Source organism: Pipistrellus kuhlii, unplaced genomic scaffold, assembly GCF_014108245.1.
Source record: "Pipistrellus kuhlii isolate mPipKuh1 unplaced genomic scaffold, mPipKuh1.p scaffold_m20_p_30, whole genome shotgun sequence".
Lineage (NCBI taxonomy): Eukaryota > Metazoa > Chordata > Mammalia > Chiroptera > Vespertilionidae > Pipistrellus > Pipistrellus kuhlii.
Genome location: NW_023425530.1, coordinates 7,005,833 through 7,029,502, shown reverse-complemented (window position 1 = coordinate 7,029,502; position 23,670 = coordinate 7,005,833). Strand labels below are relative to the sequence as shown.

Here is a 23,670-nt window from a genome sequence, read left to right as displayed (position 1 = left end):
GCGCTTACGCACTGACTTTCGGGAGTTGTAGTTTCAAGGAGGCGGGCCCCGCAAGTCCAGTGGCCGCGCTTCTGTGCCGCGGTGCCCAAGGGACGAGACGGAAGTAGGGTGGCCACCCCGGGGACCGAGGACCCTGGGTCGGCGGTCGCGGGGCGCCGGCGAGGGGCGCAGGGCTCTGGAAGGGCGCGTGCGCGGCCATAGGCCCCGGGGGAGGGGGCAGGGCAAGGCTAGGCGTGGGGGCCGTGGCCTGGGCATCTAGCTTGGAAGATGCACAAGAGGAAGGGAACCCCGGGACCCCCGGGCCGAGGCGCCGCCGCTGCCCGCCAGGTAAGTCTGTACCCTGCGGCCCCACCTAAGGAACCCTCCCCACCCCTCAGGGAACCTGATCTCCACCCCACAGGTGAGTGAGCCCAGGTCCCCGCCCCCCAAGTGAGGTTCGACCCCCAAAGTGCGGCCTACTGGACCTGGCTCCCCAGCTTCCGGCGCCCCGCCCTAGGCTCAGGGCCACCTGTTGCCACACCGCCCCAGTAGGGGAGGGGAAGGCCTCGACTTGGGAGAAGGACAGGTACTGCTCCCCTGACCTGAGCAGCTTTGAACCCTCCCATCAGCCAGGCCAGGTCAGATTCTTTTATCCCCATTATAAAGATGAGGACACTGAGGCCCAGAAAGGTAAAGACACCTGGCCAAGGTCATGGGGATTAACAGGTTGTTGGCCAGAGCTAAGTGCAAATCCAGAACTGCTGCTATGATGAGCCCACAGGACTGTGGCTGGGTCCCTTCTCCTGCTCTCCCATCTCCCCTGTCCCCAGCACCTGGAGAGTTTGATTTTTCTCAGCTTTGATGGGAGGAGCCCAGGCTACTGCTTAGTACCCAGATGTTGGAGTCTTGCTAACCTGAAGTTCCCCCTACTAGGGGTGTCGAACTCAATCAGAGAAGGGGCCAAAATCTAAAATCCAGCTTAAATTGCGGGCCGAATGGTTTACTGAACAGTCATAAACTGTCATTGTGATGGAAACGCAGCGGAGTGCAGTGATGACAGCGTGGTGCAGGCCACATTGCAAGGCCTGGCGGGACGGATTTGGCCCATGGGCCTTGTGTTTGACACATGTTCCCTAACCCTTTCACATTGGATTTGTTCCCTTATCTGTACAATGGAGGCCCTAAGAGCCTCTATGTCATAGGTCAGGTGTGAAAATTCATTGGAATAGAATAGTTTATGGTAAGTGCTAGAACATAGTACTCAGTAAATGTTATTGTCATTGTTAATAGTATTAGAAGAAGCCATACATATTTGCCAATATTGAGTCATTTTTGATCCACAGGAAGGGCAATTTTGTATAGTTCATCCTAATATTATCATGTTATGATGGGTCATTAATCAGGATAGGATAGGATAGGAAAGGATAGGAAAATGGTCTGTTATATAGCAAAGACCCCACTTTCAAAGTCATGTTACTGTCAGGGTTTCTATTTACTTTTTTAAAAAATATATATATTTTGTTGATTTTTTTATAGAGTGTAAGGGAGAGGGATAGAGAGTTAGAAACATCGATGAGAGAGAAACATAGACCAGCTGCCTCCTGCACACCCTCTACCGGGGATGTGCCCGCAACCAATGTACATGTCGGAATCGAACCTGGGACCCTTCAGTCCGCAGACCGACGCTCTATCCACTGAGCCAAACCGATTTCGGCTACTTTTTTTTTTTTTTTTTTTTAATCCTCACCTGAGGATATTTTTCCATTGATTTTTAGAGAGTGGAAGAGAGAGGGAAATTCAGAGAGAAACATTGATTGGTTGCCTCCTGCACGAGCCCTGACCAGGGCCTGAATAGGGAGAAGCCTGCAACCGAGGTACGTACCCTTGACCAAAATCGAACCCAGGACCTTTTGGTCTGCAGGCCAATGCTCTAGCCACTGAGCCAAACCGGCTAGGGCAAGGCTTCCTGCATGGCCCCCTCTGCTGAGGATGCTGGAAGGAAAAGCCCAGGTGTGCAGAGAGGCCTTGCTTTGGGCAGGGTGTGGGGCCTGCTTTCCCTATGATTTCTGCTAGCAGCAAATCATGGGTGTGGACTCAGAGCAGGGAACGGGATCTCTCCACTTGCCCTTTGCCCCGTGTTGGTCTATGCCAGTGCATTATGTGGCTTATTGAGACACCTGTTGCCTTCTGGGCCTGTTCCAGGTTCCTGACACTCCCCAGGGAAAGGACTTTTGCCGCAAGGCCTGGGTTCTCTTGCTCCCGAGGGGACCCTGGGTAATCATGGCCAGGTGTGGTGCATCCCAAGGTCTGACTGGACTCTTTTCTGATCCCACAGCTGGGTCTGCTGGTTGATCTCTCTCCGGATGGCCTGATGATCCCTGAGGATGGAGTTAACAATGAGGAGCTGGAGGCTGAGTTCTTGGCTTTGGTTGGGGGCCAGCCTCAAACCCTGGAGAAGCTCAGAGGCAAAGGTGAGGCTCTCAGTCCATCCCTGGAACATTTCCTGAGCTCCACTGTGGGCCAGGCTCAGAGCTAGTGCTGGGAAGACAGGGGGAAGGAGACAGAGAAGGTCCCTGCCCCCCTGAAACCCACATTCTGGGTTAAAGGTTAAGCTACCAACTCTGTACCCAGAGTGAGGGTTCAGTCCCAGCTCAGCCACTTACTGGCTGTGACTTAAAGAGTCCCAGCACCTGTGTGGGCCTCAGTTTCCCCATTTATAAATGGGAATAAACCACACTTACAGGAATGAATCGTCAAGTGTTCTTAAAGCACTTCACCCAGGACCTGGTGAGTTGTCCAGCCTGCTGTCCTGTGATGGGGCGGCGATGGGGGAAGCACAGAGTGTGGAAAGACACCTATGAGCTGGGAGGAGATTTTTGGAGGAGGCACACATGAGGGGGAGGGCCACATGGAGAGGTGGGGAGCGCTTCTGGGAGGGGTCACAGCACGTGCAAATGCCCTGGGGGAGATGGCATTGGGCAGAGGATTCTAAAGTGGTCAAGTGGGGCTGGAGCCCAGACAGCAGACACAGCCTTTACACTTTTTAGCTAATACAGTTGATCTTCGTTATCACAAATTCTGCAATTGTGAATTCACCTACTGGCTGAAAGTTATCTGTAACCCCAAATCAATACATGCAGCTCTTTAAAAAAAAAAAAATAATAAATAAATAAATATATATGTGTGTATATATATATATATATATATATATACATATATATATATATATTTAAATATATATTTTATTGATTTTTAATAGAGAGGAAGGGAGAGACTAGAGAACTAGAAACGTCGATGAGAGAGAAACATCGGCCAGCTGCCTCTTGCACACCCCCTATCGGGGATGTGCCCGCAACCAATGTTCATGCCCTTGACCGGAATCGAACCTGGGACCTTTCAGTCGCAGACCGATGCTCTATCCATTGAGCCAAACCGGTTTCAGCCATGCAGCTTTTTTGTGGTTATTCTTGGAAGTGCTCAGAGCCACAAATAGTTACAGTCACCCAACTCGCCCAGTGCCCCATAGGGAGAAAGTTCCAGAGCCAGAGTTTGAACTCAGGCTTCCTAAGGAAGGGATAAGGCCAGGAGGTCCCTGAGAAGCGGGATTGTGCCTGCTGGATCTAGGGCAGTGGGTGCCGTGAAGTGTCGGGAGGGAGACATGCTGCCCCATTGCCTGCTCCCTATTCCCCGGGGCTGTGGGTGACCGGGAAGGGAGACTGGGGACTCTTGAAGGATCCCGGCCCACCAGGCGCCTCCCCCTGCTGCCAGGTCCCCTGCCCATGGAGGCCATTGAGAAGATGGCCAGCTTGTGCATGAGAGACCCGGATGAGGATGAGGAGGAGTTGACAGACGAGGATGTGGAAGCTGATGATGACCTGCTGGTGAGTGCCCAGAGTGGGGCAGGAGGGTTCCTCCACTGTTGCCCATCCATTGGGCACACACGCAAGCCCCTGGCCTGTGTCCCTGCAGGCGGAGCTTAATGAGGTCCTCGGGGAGGAGCAGAAGACGGCGGAGTCCCGCCCTCCTGTGGCCCAGGTAGACCTCTGACAATCCCGTTCCCTATAGCCCGGGGCTCAAGGCTTCCCCTTGTGACCGCTTAGCCATGTGACTTCAGGCAGATGATGGGACACCTCTGAGCCCCAGTTCTCTATACTAAGAAAGGGTACGGTAATTTCTGTCCCTCCGAAGTGGGGGCACTGGCCCAGGGGCGGCCTGGCTGGTGTGAATAAACCCTCAACCACGAACACCTTCAGGGTGGGCCACGTTGGGTCACCGCCCACCCACACCGTGCTCCTGGCCCCTCCCACAGCCAAAAGCCACAGCCCCCAGCCCAGGGTTGGAGGCCACCTTGCAGGAGAGGCTGGCCCTCTACCAGACAGCGGTTGAAAGTGCGAGGCAAGCCGGAGACAGTGCCAAGATGCGGCGCTATGAACGGGGACTTAAGGTGAGTGGGCAGACCAGGGTGCGGGGACCCCACCCCTGCCCCCGCACTCAGCTCCGTGCTCCTCCAAAACCCACGTGGACACCTTCTTCCAGACGCTGGAAAACCTGCTGGCCTCCGTCCGGAAGGGCAGCGCCATTGGCGAAGAGGACATCCCCCCACCCGTCGCTGTGGGGAAGAGCCCAGCAGCCACATCTAGCCGCCCTCCCGCACCCACCCTGCCAGGCTCTGTGCACCTGCCGGCCCCAGAACCCAGGGTCACCGTAGAGGGTCCTCCTTCCACTGCCCCAGCCTCATCACTGGGCTTGGCTAAGCCCCAGCTGCCCCCAGGTAGGCCGGGAGCAGGGGTGTTGACATGGGCTGTCGGAGGATATAGTCAGTGGTTGACCCCTCTGTGAGGGTTTAGGCCTGTACTGATGGTTAGATGTTATAAACATTCTTCCTTTCTAAGGTCTGCATGCCTCTGCAGTTCATGAATTCCTTTTCTTTGGTGTGTGGTGGTAGTAAAATATATATAACGTACCATGGGCCATTTTAACCATGTTTCAGTGTGTAATTGAGTAGCGTTACGCAATCATCACCTCTATTTTCCAAACCTCACCCCAAACCAAAACTCTGTCCCCATTCAACCCTATCTCCCCATCTCCATCTCCCTCCCCAGCTCCTAGTGACCTCTGTTCTGATTTCTGTCTATGAATTTGCTTCTTCTAGATATTTCATAGAAGTAGGACCACACACTATTTGTCCTTTGCTGTCTGGTTTCTTTCACTCAGGATAACATTGCAGCTTGTCTCAGAACTTGATTCTTTTTTAGGGCTGAATAACATTCCCACATACAGAATTTTGTGTGTTTTTTATATATATATTTTATTGATGTTTTTTACAGAAAGGAAGGAAGAGGGATAGAGAGCTAGAAAGATGAGAGAGAAACCTCCATCAGCTGCCTCCTGCACACCTCCTACTGGGGATGTGCCCGAAATCAGGTACAGGCCCTTCATGGGAATCAAACCCGGGACTCTTGAGTCCACAGGCCGATGCTCTATCCACTGAGCCAAACCCACTAGGGCCCCATATACAGAGTTTTAAGTGAATAATTCTCAAACCCTTCGCTTGTCTGTCTTTTCTACTGAAATTCCCCTGGCTGGAGGATGTACCTACCTAGAGGTTTTTTCTTCTCTCCCTCCCCCTCTGGGGTCGCCCTCCTCCCGCTATAGGGAAGGAGTACACAACCTCTCCCTTCTAGAATCTGTTCCAGGGGCAAACGCTTCCCGACAGGAACCAATGGATGGTATAAAAGGATGGTCTGGGTTGAGAAGGTGAACACGGGGTCTTTAATTCCTTTAGCGGCCAGGCTGGCCTCTGAGCCATTGTTTTTTGGTGAAGGAGGATTATTGGAAATTGTCACCTGAAATTCTTGGTTGAAATCCCTCTAAATTTTTCACGATGGGGTTTTTGGTATATAAAAAGGTTGGCAGGGGTTCGGGAAATTATGGTGTTACCTGGCAGTAACAAGACTGTCTCTTCCCATCTATTTTTTGGTGTGAAGCAGGTTTCTCTACACTTTAAAAAAAGGAAAAAATAAAGTAGGAAAGGAATGAATGGGAATCAGGAGCAACATGTTAGAAGGTGGACCCAACCTTTACTGTGTCAAGTGAGAGGTGCCTTGCCAATAAAATTTTACCCTTGGTTTGTAAAGGTATCAGAAAGCTAGAGGTAGTTATACTATGCACAATTATGTGTTAAATGTAATTGTAACAGTAATTCAACCCCAGGAGAAAATATTTTTAATGCTGAGAGAGACTTGCGGTAATAAATCAATCAAATATCAAGGTGTTTAGGTTCAACCTGTACACACCTTCTCAGGCTTAAAGGCCTGGGTCCAGGTGTCAGTATGCAAAAGTACAATGCAGGCTGTTTCCCAGGTGCTTCTAGGATTTGTGGTCACTGGGTGGCGTTTCTGTCTTTGTTTTTTATTGTTGTTTGTTTTTTAAATATATTTTTCGGAGAGGGGAGAGGGGAGAGAGAGAGAGAGAGAGAGAGAGAGAGAGAGAGAGAGAGAGAGAGAGAGAGAGAGGGAGAGAGAGAGAGAAATATCAATGATAAGAGAGAATCATCGATCAGCTGCCTCCTGCATGCCCCACATGGGATCCAGCTTGCATCCTGGGCATGTACCCTGACCAGAATCAAACTGACCTCCTCCTGCTTCATAGGTCGATGCTCAACCACTGAGCCACACCAGCTGGGCTTGTGCTTTGTTTTCTTATACCAACAACTTATCTATTACTTTCAATTTAGAGATACTTCCTCTGAAAACATATTGAGCCTATTATTTGAAACTAACTAAATTGCTGTTTAAAAAGCAGTTTAATTCTCTGTTTCCCAGCTTTACCAACACACTACACAAATGTATTTTGGTTACAAATGTATGATAGGGTGATCAAAAAAGGCTTTCAGATCCCCACATAGATAATGTTAGGATTAAATTCTGTGGGGGACGTGGATAGAAAGAAGAGAAGTATGAGATTTCCAACTGCTAAAAGCAAATCTGGTAAATGTTTTGTAAGTAAATGTTGGTATATATTCAGAAGAATTGAAAGCAGAGACAAGAAGAGCTATTTGTACACCCATGTACATAGTAGCATGATTAAAAGATAGAAGCAGCCCTAACCAGTTTGGCTCAGTGGATAGAGTGTCGGCCTGGGGACTGAAGGGTCCCGGGTTCGATTCCAGTCAAGGGCATGTACCTTGGTTGCAGGCACATCCCCAGTGGGGACTGTGCAGGAGGCAGCTAACTATCCTTCTCCCTTACTCTCTGTAAAAAAATCAATAAATTATATTTTAAAATAAATAAATAAATAAAAGGTAGAAGCAACCCATTGATGGATGGTTATATCTGTACAATGAAGTATTATGCAGCCTTAAAAAGGAAGGACATTCTTGCCCTGGCCAGTTGGCTCGGTTGATTGGAGTGTCATATCATACACCAAAAGGTGGCAGGTTCGATTCTTGGTCAGGGCACATACCTAAGTTGCAAGTTTGAACCCTGGTTGGGGCACATATGGGAGACAACCGATCGATGTTTCTCTCTCCTTTTCTCCTTTTCCCTTCTCTACCCCCCCTTCTTTTTCCCTCTCCCTCCCTCTCTCTATAAAAATCAGTAAAAATATACCCTCCAGTGAGGCTTTAAAAAATAAAATAAATAAAAGGGAAGGACATTCTGACATGCTATAATGGGGATGAACCGTTTGGATGTTATGTGAGGTGAAATAAGCTAGTCATGTAAGAATAAGTACTGTCTGATTCTACGTATGTGAGGTTCCTAGAGGAATCAAATTCAAGACAGAATGGTGGGGGCCAGGGCTTGGGAGAGGAGGAATGGGGAGTTAGTGTTTAGTGGGGACAGAATTTCAGTTTGGAAAGATGAATGTTCTGTTCCGTGGATGGATGGTGGTGATGGCTGCACAACAACAAATGGATGTGCTTAATGCCACTGACCTGTGTACCTGAAAATGGTTGAGATGGTGGATTTTGCCTTATTTGTATTCTGTCATAGTTTTCAAAAGTGAATATTGATGAGTTCTAAATCACCATAGTAGTTAAAATATGTTAGGCTTAAAAGAGTGGGGTGATGCTTTTCTCTTTCGAATGTAAATGTTTGCAAGATACTGGGGATGACAACATTGGCCACTTTTGAAACTTAAGATGAAAAAATTTTAGATGTTGCCAAAGCCGGTTTGGCTCAGTGGATAGAGTGTCGGCCTGCGGACTGAAAGATCCCAGGTTCGATTCCGGTCAAGGGCCTGTACCTTGGTTGAAGGTACATCCCCAATAGGCAGCTAATTAATGATTCTCTCTCATCGATGTTTCTAACTCTCTATCCCTCTCTCTTCTTCTCTGTAAAAAATCAATAAAATATATTTAAAAAAACCCCACAAACAAACAAAAACAAACAACAGCAATGGCGTTGGAGCCTGCCAAGCCTAAGCTGAGTCCCCCACCACGCAGTCTCCAGGCTGTGTGACCCTGGGGAGACAGCAGCCCCTCTCTGAGCCTTAGTTCTCCCGTCTATAAAAGGAGCCTGAGGACAGTTTTTGCCGTGAAAATAGAAACGGTCTGTACGCTCTTCTCCCTGCCAGGTCCCTGCAGCACCGGCCCCCTGGCTCAGCTGCAGAGCCGCCAACATGAGTACAAGATGGCCGCCCTTCATGCCAAGCAAAAGGGAGATACCTCCGCTGCCACCAGATACTTCCGTGTGGCCAAGGTGTGTCCAGACTGGATGACAGTTTTGTATGGGAAGGACAGGATGCTTCCGACATTACATGGTGGCAAAGAACGTGGGCTCTAGGGTCAGACATACCTAAATTCGCATTTCAGCTTGATCAATCCCTAGGTGTCATTAGTTTACCTTTTCTGTGGAATGGTCCTAAGTGTGAGAAGATGGGACGGAGGAAGGGGCAGAACTGGGAGTCCTCTGTCACTTGGCAGGGCATGGCAGCTCCCCATAGGGACCAGGCTCCAGCTCCAGCCTCTCCTGACTCCCTTCCTTCTCACAGAGCTTTGATGCTGTCCTGGAGGCCCTGAGCCACGGGGAGCCTGTGGATTTGTCCCGCTTGCCCCCTCCGCCTGGTAAGGCCCCCACCTGCCCACCTTCCAGGACTATCGGAGGCTTCCACTGACTTCCTGATATTGCCGCCCCTTTTGGTCAGGCTCGGAGACCCGCTCAGGCCACACCAGCCTGAGGTTAGGGGCGGCCACAAGCAAGCCCCTCATTGCACTGGACTTCTCTGCCCCCAGACCAGCTGCCCCAAGACCCACCATCACCGCCGCTGCAACCTCCGACTCCCACCACGGTGCCGTCCACACCAGGTAGGCTCCTGGGACTTGGGGCGGGCAGGCGGGCCAGGGCAAGACAGTCCCCTTCCTCCCTTTCCAGCACTCTTAACCCTGCCCCCACCCTCGTTGGGCCCAGAGGTTCCCCCACCCCCAAGGACTCTCCTGGAAGCACTGGAACAGCGGATGGAGCGATACCACCTGGCCGCAGCCCAGGCCAAGACCAAAGGGGACCAGCGGAAGGCTCGCATGCATGAGCGCATTGTCAAGGTGCCCGGGGGCCGAGCGGGTGGGTGGGCAGCACCTGGAGACCGTGCCAAGGGAGTCCTAATACCTCTGTCCCCACAGCAATACCAAGATGCCATTCGAGCCCACAAGGCCGGCCGAGCTGTGGATGTCGCTGAGCTGCCAGTGCCCCCAGGTAGGCCCTGCCCTTCCCTCTGGCCTCTGAGCCTTTGCAGGTGCTCACCCTTCTGACTGTACTGGCTCAGGAAGTTGATTGCTACACATTCAGGAATTCGGCAAGCTGATTAGGCAATTGGTAGCTTAAAATCAGTGTAGTAGCTGGAGTGTTTACACCTTGGAGCTTGGCCAACGCTAAGAACCAGGAGGCTTTATTTGAAGAGCCTGTTGGCTAGCCCACTGCCGTCTAATCTTCCCTGTTCTTCATTTGACTCACTCCTTCCTCATCATCAGCTCTTCGGCTTTACAGATACCTACTCCGCCTCCCACTAACCGCCCCAGGGAGTTGGAGGCCTCCTTTGGGTCCTCAGAGTTGCCTGTATATCCCTTCTGAGAGCAATGATCTCTCTGCACCAGGAGTCCCCCAGGCCCAGGCCCAACACTTGCACTCAGCACAGCAGCTCGCAGTGCTAGCTCGTTGGAGTCTGGTCAGGGTCCAGGGTCAGGCGAGAGGAGCCAAGAGACAAGAGGGAGGTTGACATGGTCTGGTGTCTATACCAAACCGCCAGCAGCTCCTTCCTGCATCTAAAGTGGATTCAAAGACCCGAGGCTCATTTGGATCGGGTGGAACCCACCTCTCCACCATCATGGCACAGGTTTCTCTCTCCTGACCGGGCTCCGACTGGCCGCCCAGGCTTTCTCCCTATCCAGGGCCTAGAGGCCTCCGAGTCCGCCCAGCCGAGCCTGGTGGGGGTCCTGGAGACAGCTATGAAGCTGGCCAACCAGGATGAAGGCCCAGAAGACGAAGAAGATGAGGAGCCTAAGAAGGTATGAGGGGCTGGGTTCCTGGGGTGAGGCAGGGAGTGACAGCAGAGTAAATCCTGACAGTCCCAATCTTGAGCCGGAAAGAACTGGTCTCGTTTCTTGGCCCTGCCACTTCCTGTTCATGTGGTCATGGCCAAGTCATTTTGTTCTCTGAGCCTCAGTCTCCTCGTCTATAAAGTGGGCATAGTCCCTACCTCCAAGAGTTGTTGCAAAGATTCAAGGAGAACAGGACCGCATGTTACATTTAGTGCTGAGGAAACAGAAGTTGAGCTGGTCACTATTGTCAGTGTCAGGCCCGGACTACTTGGTAGTGGCCTCATCACAGGTGCTCTCTGTTCTCAGCAGCCCAACAGCCCTGCGGCCCCCACAGCCCATCCCAAGGCAGCACCCTCAAAGGCATCCCAACCAGGATCCACCTCGGCAGCTAAAGCAGCCCCCAAAGGCATATCCAACAGAGGTAGGTGCCCCTGCCCCACCCTGCCTGCCTGTCACCCGGCCATAGGCTGGGCAGCACACGCAGATGCCCCTGTGCCCACAGCCCAGCAGCAGCTGGCCTTCCTGGAGGGCCGGAAAAAGCAGCTTCTGCAGGCTGCGCTGCGAGCCAAGCAGAAGAATGACGTGGAGGGCGCCAAGATGCACCTGCGCCAGGCCAAGGGGCTGGAGCCCATGCTGGAGGCCTCACGCAATGGGCTGCCCGTGGATATCACCAAGGTGAACCCTCTGGGCCGGCTAGACCTTCCCAGGTGCTCATCTGTTGGGCTATGGCCAATTAGTGGCCATGTGACTTGGAATGTATTAGTCAGGAGGCAGGTGAAGCTGCTGTAACAAATAGGCTCTTCCTAAGAGACCCGTTATACAAGACGTGTGTATGTTTCTTGCATGCAGCTCTCAGGGTGCTCTGGGCTCTGAAAGATAAAGCCATTCAGAGCCCAGGTTCTTTCCTTTTTTTGTTCTGCTGCACCCGAGGAGGTGGTCTTGGGCATGTGGTCCAAGTGCATCACTAATCTGCCTGCATCCCGTTCATGAGAAGTCGTGAGGGAGAAAAATTGCAGGCCAAGCAGTTTCCTCTAAAGGAAGTGGCATGGAATTGTCATCACTACTGCTCACCTCCCATGGCCCAGGGCTGCGTCACCTGGCTGCACCTAGCTGCAAGGGAAACTGAGACATGTCTCGCGGGCCGGCCATGTACCCAGTCAGAACCCTATTGTTAGGGATCAGATTTGGGGGGAGTAGTTAGTAGATTCTGCCACTTTGGTCAGGACTGTCCCTAAGCATCACTTTTCTCTTTGGGGAAGGAAGCAGGGGCAGGGGCCAGAGCAGTGGGCAGGGAAGGCCCCTCCAAAAAGGGATCCAGGCGGGCCTGCTCATTGCCGACCAGCAGGCCCCCCTCCATGAGCCCTGTCTTTCCCAGGTGCCACCCGCCCCTGTCAACAAGGATGACTTCACCCTGGTCCAGCGGCCTGGCCCTGGTCTGTCTCAGGATTCTATCCGGCGCTACGGTGAACTCACCAAGCTCATAAGGCAGCAGCATGAGGTGAGGGGGCCCCTGGCCTGGGTCAGCAGGGTTCCCCCCGGGTCATGGCCCCTCAACCGTCCCTTCACCGTCTTCTGCCTCACCAGATGTGTCTGAACCATTCCAACCAGTTCACTCACCTGGGCAACATTGCCGAAACCAGCAAGTAAGTGGCCCCATGCCCACCTCTGCCTGACGTGTGCACCCCCGGCCTGCCTCTGGGACCAGGGAGCTGAGCAGAGCCCTCTCATGGCAGATTTGAGAAACTAGCAGAGGACTGTAAGCGGAGCATGGAGACTCTGAAGCAGGCCTTCGCCCGGGGGCTACCCACGCCCTCTGCCCGCTTTGAGCAGAGAACCTTCAGCGTCATCAAGTAAGGCCCCGAGGCCCCGGAGGAGGGGTCTGCCCTCCGCAGGAGCTGGTGGAGGACTTGCTCTGGAGGAGAGTTTGGTGGGTGGTGGGAGCATGGCACACTCGGGGCCCGGAGGCAGGCATGAGGTGTGAGTGAAGGATGGCAGGTGAGGGGGTGTTAACAGTGACACCCCTTGGAAACAGGGCCGAGGTGTGCCCTGTCAGGGGCCCGTGGGATGGCAGTTGTTGGTCCTGCTTCAGTTAAGTGCTCCCACACCCTGGGTAGTTGGGGTAATTGCTCCCACTTAGAGGTGCAGCCTCTGGGGTAACCTAGGATAACCTCCTAGGAAAATCCACACCATTTACCCTGGCTTTCCCTCGTCTGCACGGCCTAGCTCCTTGTCACTTCCTTTCTATGTGTTGTCCACAGTTTGCCCGCCTCCTGCCACACAGACCTCTTTTTGGTCCCTCAGACACACCAAGCATGTTCCCACTCAGGGTCTTCACCCCAGCGATGTACCTGTCCTGACTCTGTTCCCCGTGTAGCATCTCTGTGCAGCACCTTCTTGACATGCAGCATCACTGTGCTGTCACCTGAGAGGCCCTCCCTGACCACCCTCTCTAAAGCAGCCCCTCCTGAGCACACGTCCCTGTTTTAATTCTTTGCAGAGTTGCTTTATTTCTTTATTCTTTGGGTATTTTCCCACTCAGTCAGCTCAGGTTCCCTGAGCACAGAGATGGGTCTCTCTCGTTTACTTCTGTATCCCTAGCATCAAGATCAGAGTGATCAAGAACACGGCTGGCACATAGTAGGGCCTCCGGAAATATTGTTAAATGAAGGGAAGGTCCCCAAGCCAGGAGGTCACTGACTGGTAGTTAGTAACATGACTCAAGTAATGTCAAGTGAAGAGAAGGCCTATCCAGTGAGGGCACTGGCTGGCACATAGTAGGTACTAAATAAGTGTGTGAAAACTAAAGAAAATACCCAAAAGTTTGTTATTGGTGGAACTGGACAGAGAACTCTAGTTTGCCTAATTCTAAAACTGGAGCTCAGAAGCTGAGACACCCCTAAAGGCGGTGTGGAATTTGTTCCCTACCCCTGCTGAAGGAACGGGTGTGTGTGTGTTGAGGGGTGGGGGGGGCAGTAAGGTTGAGGTGCCTCTGTCTCCCCACCTCCCTCCCGGAAGGATCTTCCCAGACCTCAGCAGCAATGACATGCTCCTGTTCGTCGTGAAGTGCATCAACTTGCCCACACCTCCAGGTGAGGGGGCGCCAGGCAGGGGCCAGGGCTCCGGGGACCACCTCTGCCCAGCTGTGACCTTTGTTTGCCCACAGGGCTGTCCCCTGGTGACCTGGATGTCTTCGTTCGGTTCGATTTCCCCTATCCCAACGTGGTACGTGGAGAGCCTAAGAGAGATGGGCTCACGCCCCATCGGGATGGGAAGTGGGTGGGGCGAGGGGTCCCAGGCCCTGAGCTTGCCTGCCTCTTGACTGGTCCCAGGAAGAAGCTCAGAAAGACAAGACCAGCGTGATCAAGAATACAGATTCCCCTGGTAATTCATGGGCAGAGGTACCCCCTGCCCCCTGCAGAGATGACATGCGACAATAGCTGACCCCTCCCTCCTTCCCTGAGCAGAGTTCAAGGAGCAGTTCAAACTCTGCATCAACCGCAGCCACCGAGGCTTCCGAAGGGCCATCCAGACCAAAGGCATCAAGTTCGAAGTGGTCCATAAGGGGTGAGCTGGGGGGTCAGGCACTGCATGGGCTCTGCGGGAGGGGAAGCCGCCCTGGGCCAACCGTCCCGTGTCCCCTCACACATAGGGGCCTGTTTAAGACCGACCGGGTCCTGGGCACGGCCCAGCTGAAGCTGGATGCCTTGGAGACGGCATGTGAGGTCCGGGAGATCCTTGAGGTAAGAGGTGACATTCATTTAATATTCCATGTGGCCATGTCACTCACTGACATCACTCAGACGCTCCCTGCCCTGAGCCTCCCGAGGTCCTCTCCGCTGACCCAGCCCCTCCCCGGGAGTTGAAGCCCTCCTCACTCCCAGCCCCTAAGACTTCCAGCACCAGTTCCATTATGACCGGCTGGTGTCTCCGTCTCACCCATGGGCTCATATTTTGGAAATCACCTTGGTTCTCCCTGATCCCAGCCCTGGGACTGCAGCCACTGCCTGCTTCCCAGCAGCCTCTCCTTATGCCCACCAGGTCCTGGACGGTCGCCGGCCCACGGGGGGACGGCTAGAAGTGATGGTCCGGATCCGAGAGCCACTGACAGCCCAGCAGTTAGAGACAGTGACGGAGAGATGGCTGGTCATTGACCCCGTGCCAACAGCTGTGCCTGCAGTGAGACCCCCACCCAGCAGCAGCCCCAGGGAGGGAGGCGTGGCTCAAGGGGAGCCAAGACTCACCACCCTGGTTTTGTCCTCTGAAGCAGGTTGCTGGGCCTAAAGGGAAGGCCCCTCTCATGCCTGCCCCGACAAGGGAGCCAGGAAACAGGTAGGTGGCTGAGCCAGGCCGTGCTGGAAAAAGCCCCTCTTCCCATCTCAATCCTTCCTGGACAATGTCTCATCGGGCACAAATCGGAGCAGATCCTTCCTCCCTTTTACAACCTTTCCTGGCTCCCTTTCTTCTGGAGGATCCAGTTTATACTCCTCAGCTTGATCGTTAAGATCTTTTTGATCTGACCATTGTGAAAACACCCAGCCTTCTCTCCCCCACTTCCTCCTGCTGGTTCATGGCTGCACCCAGTTTTCACTGTCCTCCGGGCATCTACGTCACAATGCCCGGAGCACCTCTACCTCTACACTCGCTTCCTATTCCTCTGCCCAGCTCTGACTCCTGGGGTCCCAGATTGACTGTCACCTCCAGGAAGCCCTCTCTGACTGCCTGGCACAGGCATTGCCTATGTATACAGTTGCCTGAGTGTACATCATTGCCACTGGGGTGTAGGCTGAGCAACGCTGTGGTGGGCCTGGCTTGTTCCCCATTACCCAACATGTCAAATAAATGGTCAGGGGTGAGGGATCTTTGTAGACCCTCATCCCTGTCCCCACTCCATAGGTCTGCCCGGCCCCTGCACAGCCTTAGTGTGCTGGCCTTCGACCAAGAGCGTCTGGAGCGGAAGGTGAGTGCCCACCCACTGGGCTCGGTGGGGCAGGGCTGTGGGGTTTGCAGGCTCAAGCAGGGCCCTCTCAGCCCCCTCTGTACCCCACTTCCTCAGATCCTGGCCCTCAGGCAGGCGCGGCGGCCGGTGCCCCCGGAGGTGGCCCAGCAGTATCAGGACATCATGCATCGCAGCCAGTGGCAGAGGGCACAGCTGGAGCAGGGCGGCCCAGCCATCCGGCGAGGTGGGGGCTTGGGGACAGGCACCCGGGGGCGGGGCGGTGGCAGTGGCCCCATTCTGACCCCCTCCCCACCTCAGAATACATGGCCCAGCTGGAGCATCAGCTGCAGTTCTACACGGAGGCTGCTCGGCGCCTAGGCAACGAGGGCAGCAGGGTGAGCTGGGGGAGTTCGGCTGGGGACTGGGGGGCTGGGGCTGCCAGGGGCTTCCCACTGACTCCCCGTTGGATCCTCAGGAAGCTGCAAAGGAGGCGTTGTACAGGCGGAACCTGGTTGAGAATGAGGTGAGCAGCTCACGTGTTGGGGTGGGGGTGGGCAGCTGTGGCCTTAGCCCCCCCTGACCCCTGTGGACTTCTGCAGCTGCAGCGGCTCCGAAGGTGAAGGGCCAGTGGGGCTGGCCGCCCTGGAGATCCGGGAGCAGGCTCAGGCCCTGGTGCCGGGAGGAGCTGACGTGGCCACGGCTTCCGACCAGACAAGCAGACAATCAGCAGACAATCGGTTCTGATGGACTCATCCCCTGCTGGGCCCACCCAGCCTGGCCAGAGCCGCCCTGGCAGGGGGCATCGGGGATGGTGCCTACCAGCCAGCCCGTGCCCCTGGCCTGTTCCGGAGGTGGAAACGTGGTTGGACCAGGCCCTGAGAGCCCCTGTGAGCACTTTACTTCCTGCCCCTCCCCGGCCTTAATCCGTAAGCCCTCCCAATACCCAAAGAAGCCTCTGAGAGCGGCCGGAACCTGGCTGGCTCCCCAGAGGGGGCGCCCTGGCCCAGCTAGGCCCCAGGGCGGACACACAGAATAAACAGCCAGGGCCACACCCGGCTTTCCATCTTGCCTTTGTTTCTGGCCCTCAGTGGCTGCTTTGGGTCTCTTCCCCCACGCGCACACACATCACACACACACACACACACACACACACACCCTCCCCCTCCCCAGGGGGAGTAGAAGGGAAGGTGCCTGAGAGGAGAAGTGTCTGCAAAGGATGTGTTCTTGCATGTGAAGGCTCTTGCATCTGTTAGGGGAGCTGTGGCTGCCTGAGGGCGCCTGCTTTACCATGTATTTAATCTGCGCATATAAACCCAGATATGCCCAGTGGCCTTGAGTATATCTGGGTTGAGAGGTGTGGTCAGGCCATACGTGGTGCTGCTTGGTGACCCATGTGGTACTCGGGGCCTCAAAATCTAGCCCTGCCATTCACTAGCCACAGTACCTGGACCAAATGGCCTCATCCACTTAGCATCCTACAGCCTCAGTTTCCCCACTGGATATAGGGATGGTGAGAGCCCTTCCTGTCCCACAACGTGAGGGCACCTGATTGGTGGAGAGTGCTCGAAAGAATTAGGCTTTATTGTTGCTGTCTCCATCTGTGCGCGGCCTGGCCAGCAGGGTCGCCTGGTGTGTGAGCTGCGTGCCTCGGTCCCTCCCTCCGGGAGGGGCCCCAGCTTCCTAGCCAGCCCCGGAAGGTGGGCCTAGCCCGGAGGCCTGGGAGAGACGGGTGGAGGCTCCAGGTGGGCACTGTCTCCTTAGTCCACAGCCCGGCAGAGCCCCTCGGGTCAGGGGCCCCCTGCCCGTGGCTGCCGTGGCGCCGTGGCTGGCAGCCGGACCAGGACCTGCTCGGGGTTACCCGCCGTGTCCACCACGCACAGGTGCGGGAGGCCCAGGAAGGCCTCAGGCGCAATGCTGGTCATGTGAAGCCTGTTGGCCCTGAACCAAGAGGCAAGCGTGAGGGCAGGTGCAAGGGGAGGGGGCCATAACCGCCCTGACCCCCTGGGCCTACTGAGGTGCCCACAGCCCACCGTGGCCCTCCCCTGCCCCAGGGGCACCTGAGGAAGAGGGCACGCAGGCTGGGGGTGCTGAGGAAGGCTTCGGGGCCCACGTGGCTGATGCGGTTGCTCTGTAGGTGCAGCTCCTCGAGGGCCTCAGGCAGGTCGGGAGGCACGAAGGACAGCTGGTTGTGGCTGAGGTCCAGCACCTGGGCAGGTGGGCAGAGACGCCTGTGATGGCTCAGCTAAGCCCCAGACCACTCTTCTCCCAAACCCTCCTCCCCTCCATGCCCAGCTCAGTCCTGCCCCTCCTTCTGGACCCCTTCCGAGGCTGCTGAAATCCTCCCCTTGGCAGAGGTAAACTGAGTCCTGGGGCAGGCCCTGCTATCGATGCTAGGGGCACAGACAGGTTCCCACCTGCTGTGGGAGACATGATTCCATTAGCCGTTCGTGTAGATGGCACTTCATCCACTTTGTCGTGCCCTTCCAACACCACTGCCACTTACGTTTGATATTGATTGCTTTCTCTCTAAGCGGGGTGTTTATGCCAGGGCCAGGAATAGTGTCACTGGGGCCCCCCTAGAACAGTGCCTGACCCCCCCAGAGGCTTTAAACTCTGGGGTCAATAGTGGTGAGGAGCCAGAGGCCAGTGTTTGCTGAGGCGGGGGAGGGGGTGCCTTAGAGGCCCAGGGGGCAGGGACAGCACAGCCAAAGGCCTGGAAGCTGAATCTGCCTTATCTGCCCCAGGGCCTTGTGGAGGAGGACGTGGGCAGGCAGGGCGATGGGAGTGCCATGGGGACAGTCGGTGTGGCCAACCAGCCAGCCTCTGACCTGGAGGGCCCGCAGCTCATGCCAGGTGCCGGGCTCAATGCCGCCCACTCGGAGCCGGTTATGTGCCAGGCTGAGCTCCCGCAGCTGGTCCAGGCCGGCCAGCGGCTCGGGCTCCAGGGCCCGCAGCTGGTTGCGCTGGAGCCGCAGGGTGTGCAGGCCAGTGGGCAGACCAGAGGGCACCCGCGTCAGCTGGTTGCCGGCCAGGTCGAGGCTGCGTAGGGCACGCAGCCGGCGGAAGGCCCGGTGGTGCACGCGGGCGCTGGCCAGGCGGTTGTAGGCCAGGTTGAGCTCGGCCAGGCGCGGTGTGGCCGCCAGGTCTCGGGCGCCCAGTGCAGCCACGTGGTTGTGGGGCAGCACCAGGGACCGCAGGCGGCGTGGCAGGGCCAGGGGCACACGCTCCAGCCTGTTGCCATAGATGTGCAGCGTGTGCAGGCGCCGCAGAGGCTGCAGCGCCCCCACCGGCAGCCCGGCCGCCCCGAGCTGGTTGTGCTGAAGCAGCAGGTAGCGCAGGCCCCGGGCCCCACGGAGCCGGGCCGCCTCCACCTGCCGGATGCGGTTCCGGCCCAGGTGCAGCACGGTCAGGGCGGGCGGCAGGCCGGCAGGCACCGCGGCCAGCTGGTTGTGCGACAGGTCCAGGTACTCCAGGCGATGCAGTTTGCTGGTGGGAGAGGGCACTGGCGTGGGTCTGGATGCCCAGCCTCGTGGGCCAGGTGGTCTTGGGCAGAGGGCAGAAGGGCTGAGGAGTGGCCGAAACCGGTTTGGCTCAGCGGTAGAGCGTCGGTCTGTGGACTGAAAGGTCCCGGGTTCGATTCCGGTCAAGGGCATGTACGTTGGTTGCAGACACATCCCCGGTAGGGGATGTGCAAGAGGCAGCTGGTCGATGTTTCCCTCTCATCGACGTTTCTAGCTCTCTATCTCTCTCCCTTCCTCTCTGTAAAAAAATATATTTAAAAAAAGAAGAAAAAAAAAGGGCTGAGAAGTGGTACTGAGAGATGTCAGCTGGACATTCCAACTTCGGGTGGTGGGTGAGTTGAGAGTTCTGGGTGGGAGGTAAACTTGGGGTGATCAGGGCAGGATGTGGCCTGGGGATTGGAGGTGGGGATGACCAGGACAGAGTTCTGAGTCTAGATCAGCAGGAGGCGGCTGTGATGCTGGTTAACAAGATGGCAGCACACGGCAGTGGGCAGTGAGGGCGGCTGCCGGGTGCTGGGCTGAGCTGGCGCACAGCGAGTGCTCACCAAATGAGGCCGTGGGGATAGGAGTGACACAGAGGAGAGGACAGAGGGCGGCGGCCCCAGGCTCTGAACCTCAGCCCCTACTCCCAGCACAAAGCTGCACCCCATCCCACCTCGTCCCAAGCTTCACCTGAAGGTGGTGGCATCCAGGCCACTGTCGCTCAGCTGGTTATGTTGGAGGTAGAGCTCGCGGAGGTGGGTCTGGCGGCTCAGGGCTCCTCGGGGTACCTTGGAGATGAGGTTGTTCTGGGAAGGGAGGAGAGAATGAAACCGAGGGTCTGGAACAGAGGGCAGTGGAGAGCCACAGAAGGCTCTCGAGTAAGGGAGTGATCGAGGAGGAGCTGACTTTAGCAAGCACAGCTGCTCAGAGCACTTGACTTGTGCCAGCGGTAGAGGGTCAGAGAAAGACTGCTGACAGCTGGAATTTTAAGGGGACGGAGGGGCCTTCCAGGAGAGAGGGGAAGGGGGCGAGGGGCAGGGGGTGGGGGTTTAAAGTGAAGAAGGGGCACCTGCAGGTGGAGCCGCTCCAGAGAGGGTGGTAGGCTGGGCGGCAGGTAGCTGAGCTGGTTGTTGGAGAGGCTGAGGGTGGTGACAGCCTCAGAGCCGCGGAAGGCATCGGGGGGCAGGCCAGCGTTGCTCAGGAGGTTGTTGTGGAGGTACACAGACCTGAGGGGAGCCAGGCTGCTTCCACCAGCCTGCCCGCAGGCTCCCCACCACCCCCATTCTGCACCCCAGCTCGGGGCTGCCTTCAGTGTGCATGGGAGTGTGTGTGCGTGTGTGTTCTCCAGACAGAGCACCCAGGGTCCTGTCTCCCCCAGGCCCCCCAGGCAGGCTCAGGACCTCCCTCAGACCCCAGGGGAGGAGGGGCCTGGGCACGCCTGAGGCCTGGAGGGCCGAGACGGGCCAGGGGCTACCTGAGCGCCGGCTTCTCCCCAAAGGTGAGTGGGAAGATCTCCGTCACTTGGTTGGCAGCCAGATCCGCCACTCGGAGGGAGCGAGGCAGAAACTGGGGGGCCACGGAGAGCTGCGGGGGCACAGTGTGCTGGTCCTGGTGGCACCTTCCAGCCCCTGCTGCTCCCTCTGCACTCGGCTGCGTGGCCGTGGCCGGCTGGGTGGGTGGGGTGGGGCGCTGGGTGGGGCTCACCTTGTTGTGGGCCACGTAGAGATGCTGCAGCTGGGGGAGGGACTCGAAGGCCTCGTCCGGCAGGCCTGGAGCGGAGCGGGTATTGAGGGGACCCCAGGCCGGGCAGGGGGCAGGGGGAGTCTGTGCTCCCGGCTGCCCCAGGGCTCCAGGCACCCTCTCCCAGTCCACAAAAGCCACAGCCCCCCTCCCCACCCCCATGCCGTGAGTTTCCGTCCTGCTCAGCAAAGGGCAGTTCTGGGAACAGCCGCAGAGCTGCCCACAGACCCAGCCCGGGGGGAGGGAGAGGGCTGGGGGGGGCCAGCCTCCTTGTTCCCCTCACCCTCAGAGGAGATGAGGTTGTTGTGCAGATTGAGGGTTCGAAGTCCGCTGAGGCGGGACAGCTCATTGTAGGGGAGCTCCTGGAGCTGGTTGTTCTGGGGAGGGGGCATTCACACCCCTGACCCGGATGACCCTGAGCCCTCAACAAAAGCCCCCAGCCCGGATTCTCAGCTTCCCATCAGCCCAAGCGAGAGAACCCAACACCCCATTCCCCCCATGGTTGACCCCAAATGCCTCCTCACCCCTTAACCAAAAGGACATTAATCCCCAATGCCCCATCCATCACCTTCACCCCAGACAACCCCATAGCTGCCAAGATTTTGAGCCCCTGACACCCCCAAACTCTCAGCCCCACCCACATCCCGTATCTGTGCTCCACCTCCCACACCAGGGCCGACTTCCATCACTGCCAACACCCTCACCCCTGCAGGAGGACCCCACACCCATCACTCAGGTCCAGCCTTCCCCATGCTTAGCCCACTCACCCCACCCTGCAGTGTGCCCCCTCACCTGCAGGGAGAGGTGCTGAGCCTCCCGGGTGATGTTGTGGGGGAACACCCACAGGTCCAGGCCATCGCAGTCCACGGTGGCAGCGCGGGGGCAGGAGCAGCGCGGGGGGCAGGCCCGGGGCGGGGGCTGCGAGCCCTCCCCCATGTGGGGGAAAGCGGGGTCCTCCATGCCGGGGGTCGTCGGGGGGCCCAGCAGCAGCAGGAGCAGCAGCAGCAGCCTCAGCCGCTGGGAGAGGAGGGACAGGTCAGGGAGTAGCCAGGTTGGGCACCACGTCGCCATGGTGACGGGAGCATCCCGGAGCGGGTGCAGGGCAGGCGGCCTCGCCCTCAGACCTCCCCCCACCCCACCTCACCATAGCCAGCCCCAGCTCAGCTGTCTTGCCCAAACTGCCGACCAGGGCTTCCTAATGGAAACCAGGCGGTCACCTCCGGGAGCCGCTGCTGTGGCCGCCACCGCCCCCCATCTCCTGGCACCGGCCCCCCTCCCTGCAGGCCGTTCCCCCGGGGCTCCAGAGAGCTGGCCTGCCCCCTTGCCTGCTGTGGGGAGGGTGGGTGGGCTGATGGATGGGGTGGTGAGAAAAGGCCAGCCTGTCCCCTTGGCTCCCCACCCCCAACCCCCAGCTCCGCTTGCGTAACCTCCGCCAGCCTGGGCCTGGCTACGGGAGCTAGGAATGCTTGGGGGAAAGCTAAGATTCACCCTGTCTGGTATTTGGGCCGACCACAGGAGCTGGGGTGGGGGCGGAGGCGCGGGGGATGCTTCGGGCGGCAGGAAGGTCCCCAAGGAACTGGGGTTGGTGGGGAGGGGTCAGGGCAGGCCTGGGCTCAGCCTGCGGAACCCCGACACCAACCTGGAGGCTCTCGGCCAGATCTGCTGTCCCAGCTCCTCCCCTCCCCCTCCCCACCAGCTGGCCTCCCTGGCAGTCACACCCCTCCTCACCCAAAATGGCCACAGCCGCCGCTGCCTGGCAGGAAATTACACGTGTGGAGGCACCAGCCGGGTGGTTAAGGATGTACGCGCAGTGCCGGCCTGCCTGGGCTTGAACCTGGGCTCGGCCTCCGCTCTGGGGCTCGGGGCTCGGCTCCGGGTGTGAGGGCTACGGGAGACAGATCATCCCATGAAGCGGGGAGACAGTCCCAGCCGTCCCATCCCCTCAGCGCCAGAGCAGCGGGTGCCACGGGTGAGGACCCCTGGTCTGTGGGAAGCAGTTACACAGACGTGAGCGGAGCAAGGACCGTGGGCCGGTGAGGAAGGTCTCCGGGCGGAAACCGCCAGGTGCCGGGCCACGGGCGGAACTGGGAAAACAAGGACCTCCCCCAGGGCAACCTTTCCTCCGCTAGCATCACGGCGTAGACCCCCTGACCTTTCCTATTGCTGGTCATGGGCCTCGGGCCTTCCCGGGACCTTCCCTCCCCTGCTGCCAGTCATGTGTAAGCCCCCTGGGAGGAGCAAGGGATCAAGGAATGGCCTCGTGCGGCTCCCATGGGCCCTTGCACAACCGCCCCCTCCAGCAGTGACCCCTCGGGATGACATCTAGGCCTCAGTGTGTCTCAGCTCCTGGCCCAGAAAGCAACGGGGCCAGCTGAGGTGACGCCACGGCTGACATCAGGACCAGCTGCGATGAGTAATGCCTCCCTCCCCTGGCACAGACCCATCAGTAGAGACCACGACCCTGGAAGGACACACCTGGAAAAGCTGATGAATATTCAATTGGGATTCTCCGCTGGGACCTCCCCTAAGAGCCCGCCTTTAGAGAGAGGAGAAAAGCCACAGGGAGAGGACCCAGCTTACCTCTATCCTACACTCTCCATCCATCGACACCCCGTGCCCTCACCCCCCCCGCCTGAGATACACCTGCACCTTTCCCCCTCCTCACCCCAGGCACATAAATCCTTTCTTGCTTTCTCCTCACTCCCTAGGGCCCTTCTTCAGCCTCTGTGACTCCTTTCCTGAGCCCATGCAGCCCAGCTGGCTCACTTCTTCCACCTCTGTCACTTTCTAAATAAACTTGTGCTTGCATTTGAGTCTTGGCTCTGAATGCCTTCTTAGCCAGAACTCAGCTACTGAGGTTACTGAACTGAGTCTAATTGCTGGTAACATTCTGGTGCCATTTCGCCACAAATAGTCTGGTCCCTGAGACGTGCCGCTTACCAGTGGGGCGACTGCAGACGAGTTATTTTCCCGCCCCA

The 23,670-nt window shown here is 57.0% G+C and overlaps 2 protein-coding genes across 8 annotated transcripts; one reads left to right on the top strand and one right to left on the bottom strand.

The window, feature by feature from the left end:
• Nucleotides 1-22: 22 nt before the first annotated feature.
• Nucleotides 23-16,500, top strand: CC2D1A (coiled-coil and C2 domain containing 1A). Of its 6 annotated transcripts, none has more exons than XM_045589307.1 (29): nt 23-327; nt 2,315-2,450; nt 3,748-3,860; nt 3,949-4,014; nt 4,289-4,423; nt 4,516-4,750; nt 8,557-8,681; nt 8,974-9,046; nt 9,215-9,286; nt 9,390-9,520; nt 9,599-9,671; nt 10,347-10,480; nt 10,820-10,934; nt 11,016-11,188; nt 11,889-12,011; nt 12,098-12,156; nt 12,247-12,363; nt 13,529-13,602; nt 13,677-13,735; nt 13,843-13,894; nt 13,978-14,077; nt 14,163-14,253; nt 14,552-14,689; nt 14,781-14,842; nt 15,407-15,470; nt 15,542-15,693; nt 15,768-15,844; nt 15,925-15,972; nt 16,049-16,500. In XM_045589307.1, exons 1-28 carry the CDS (start codon nt 268-270, stop codon nt 15,963-15,965), a joined length of 2,850 nt encoding a protein of 949 aa, XP_045445263.1. In that variant the 5' UTR covers nt 23-267; the 3' UTR covers nt 15,966-15,972; nt 16,049-16,500. The 6 variants fall into 6 exon arrangements, with proteins under 6 accessions (XP_045445263.1, XP_036315891.1, XP_036315892.1 ...); XM_036459998.2 differs by having other exon boundaries at nt 14,778-14,842; XM_036459996.2 differs by having other exon boundaries at nt 24-327; nt 10,823-10,934; nt 14,778-14,842; nt 15,567-15,693.
• Nucleotides 16,501-16,810: 310 nt separating this feature from the next.
• On the bottom strand, nt 16,811-22,126 carry PODNL1 (podocan like 1). 2 transcript variants are annotated; one of them, XM_036460004.2, is made up of 10 exons: nt 21,837-22,126; nt 21,485-21,709; nt 20,976-21,069; nt 20,657-20,721; nt 20,427-20,536; nt 20,022-20,178; nt 19,643-19,758; nt 18,278-18,935; nt 17,507-17,655; nt 16,811-17,387 (listed from the first exon to the last, which is right to left on the bottom strand). In XM_036460004.2, the coding sequence occupies exons 1-10, from the start codon at nt 21,837-21,839 to the stop codon at nt 17,237-17,239; spliced, it is 1,728 nt and encodes a 575-aa protein (XP_036315897.1). In that variant the 5' UTR covers nt 21,840-22,126; the 3' UTR covers nt 16,811-17,236. The 2 variants fall into 2 exon arrangements, with proteins under 2 accessions (XP_036315897.1, XP_045445265.1); XM_045589309.1 differs by lacking the exon at nt 21,837-22,126 and having other exon boundaries at nt 20,976-21,107; nt 21,485-21,601.
• Between the last annotated feature and the right edge of the window lie 1,544 nt (nt 22,127-23,670).

What these genes read in the sequence shown, in the direction of transcription:
- CC2D1A (XM_036459995.2), top strand. Translation starts at nt 268, where the DNA reads ATGCACAAGAGGAAGGGAACCCCGGGACCCCCGGGCCGAGGCGCCGCC. An exon ending in AGGTCCGGGAGATCCTTGAG is followed by an intron (nt 14,254 to 14,551) that starts GTAAGAGGTGAC and finishes TATGCCCACCAG; the next exon opens with GTCCTGGACGGTCGCCGGCC. An exon ending in TGCCAACAGCTGTGCCTGCA is followed by an intron (nt 14,690 to 14,777) that starts GTGAGACCCCCA and finishes TGTCCTCTGAAG; the next exon opens with CAGGTTGCTGGGCCTAAAGG.
- PODNL1 (XM_036460004.2), bottom strand. An exon ending in GGGGAGAAGCCGGCGCTCAG is followed by an intron (nt 20,179 to 20,426) that starts GTAGCCCCTGGC and finishes GGCTCCCCTCAG; the next exon opens with GTCTGTGTACCTCCACAACA. An exon ending in TGGAGCGGCTCCACCTGCAG is followed by an intron (nt 19,759 to 20,021) that starts GTGCCCCTTCTT and finishes CTCCCTTCCCAG; the next exon opens with AACAACCTCATCTCCAAGGT.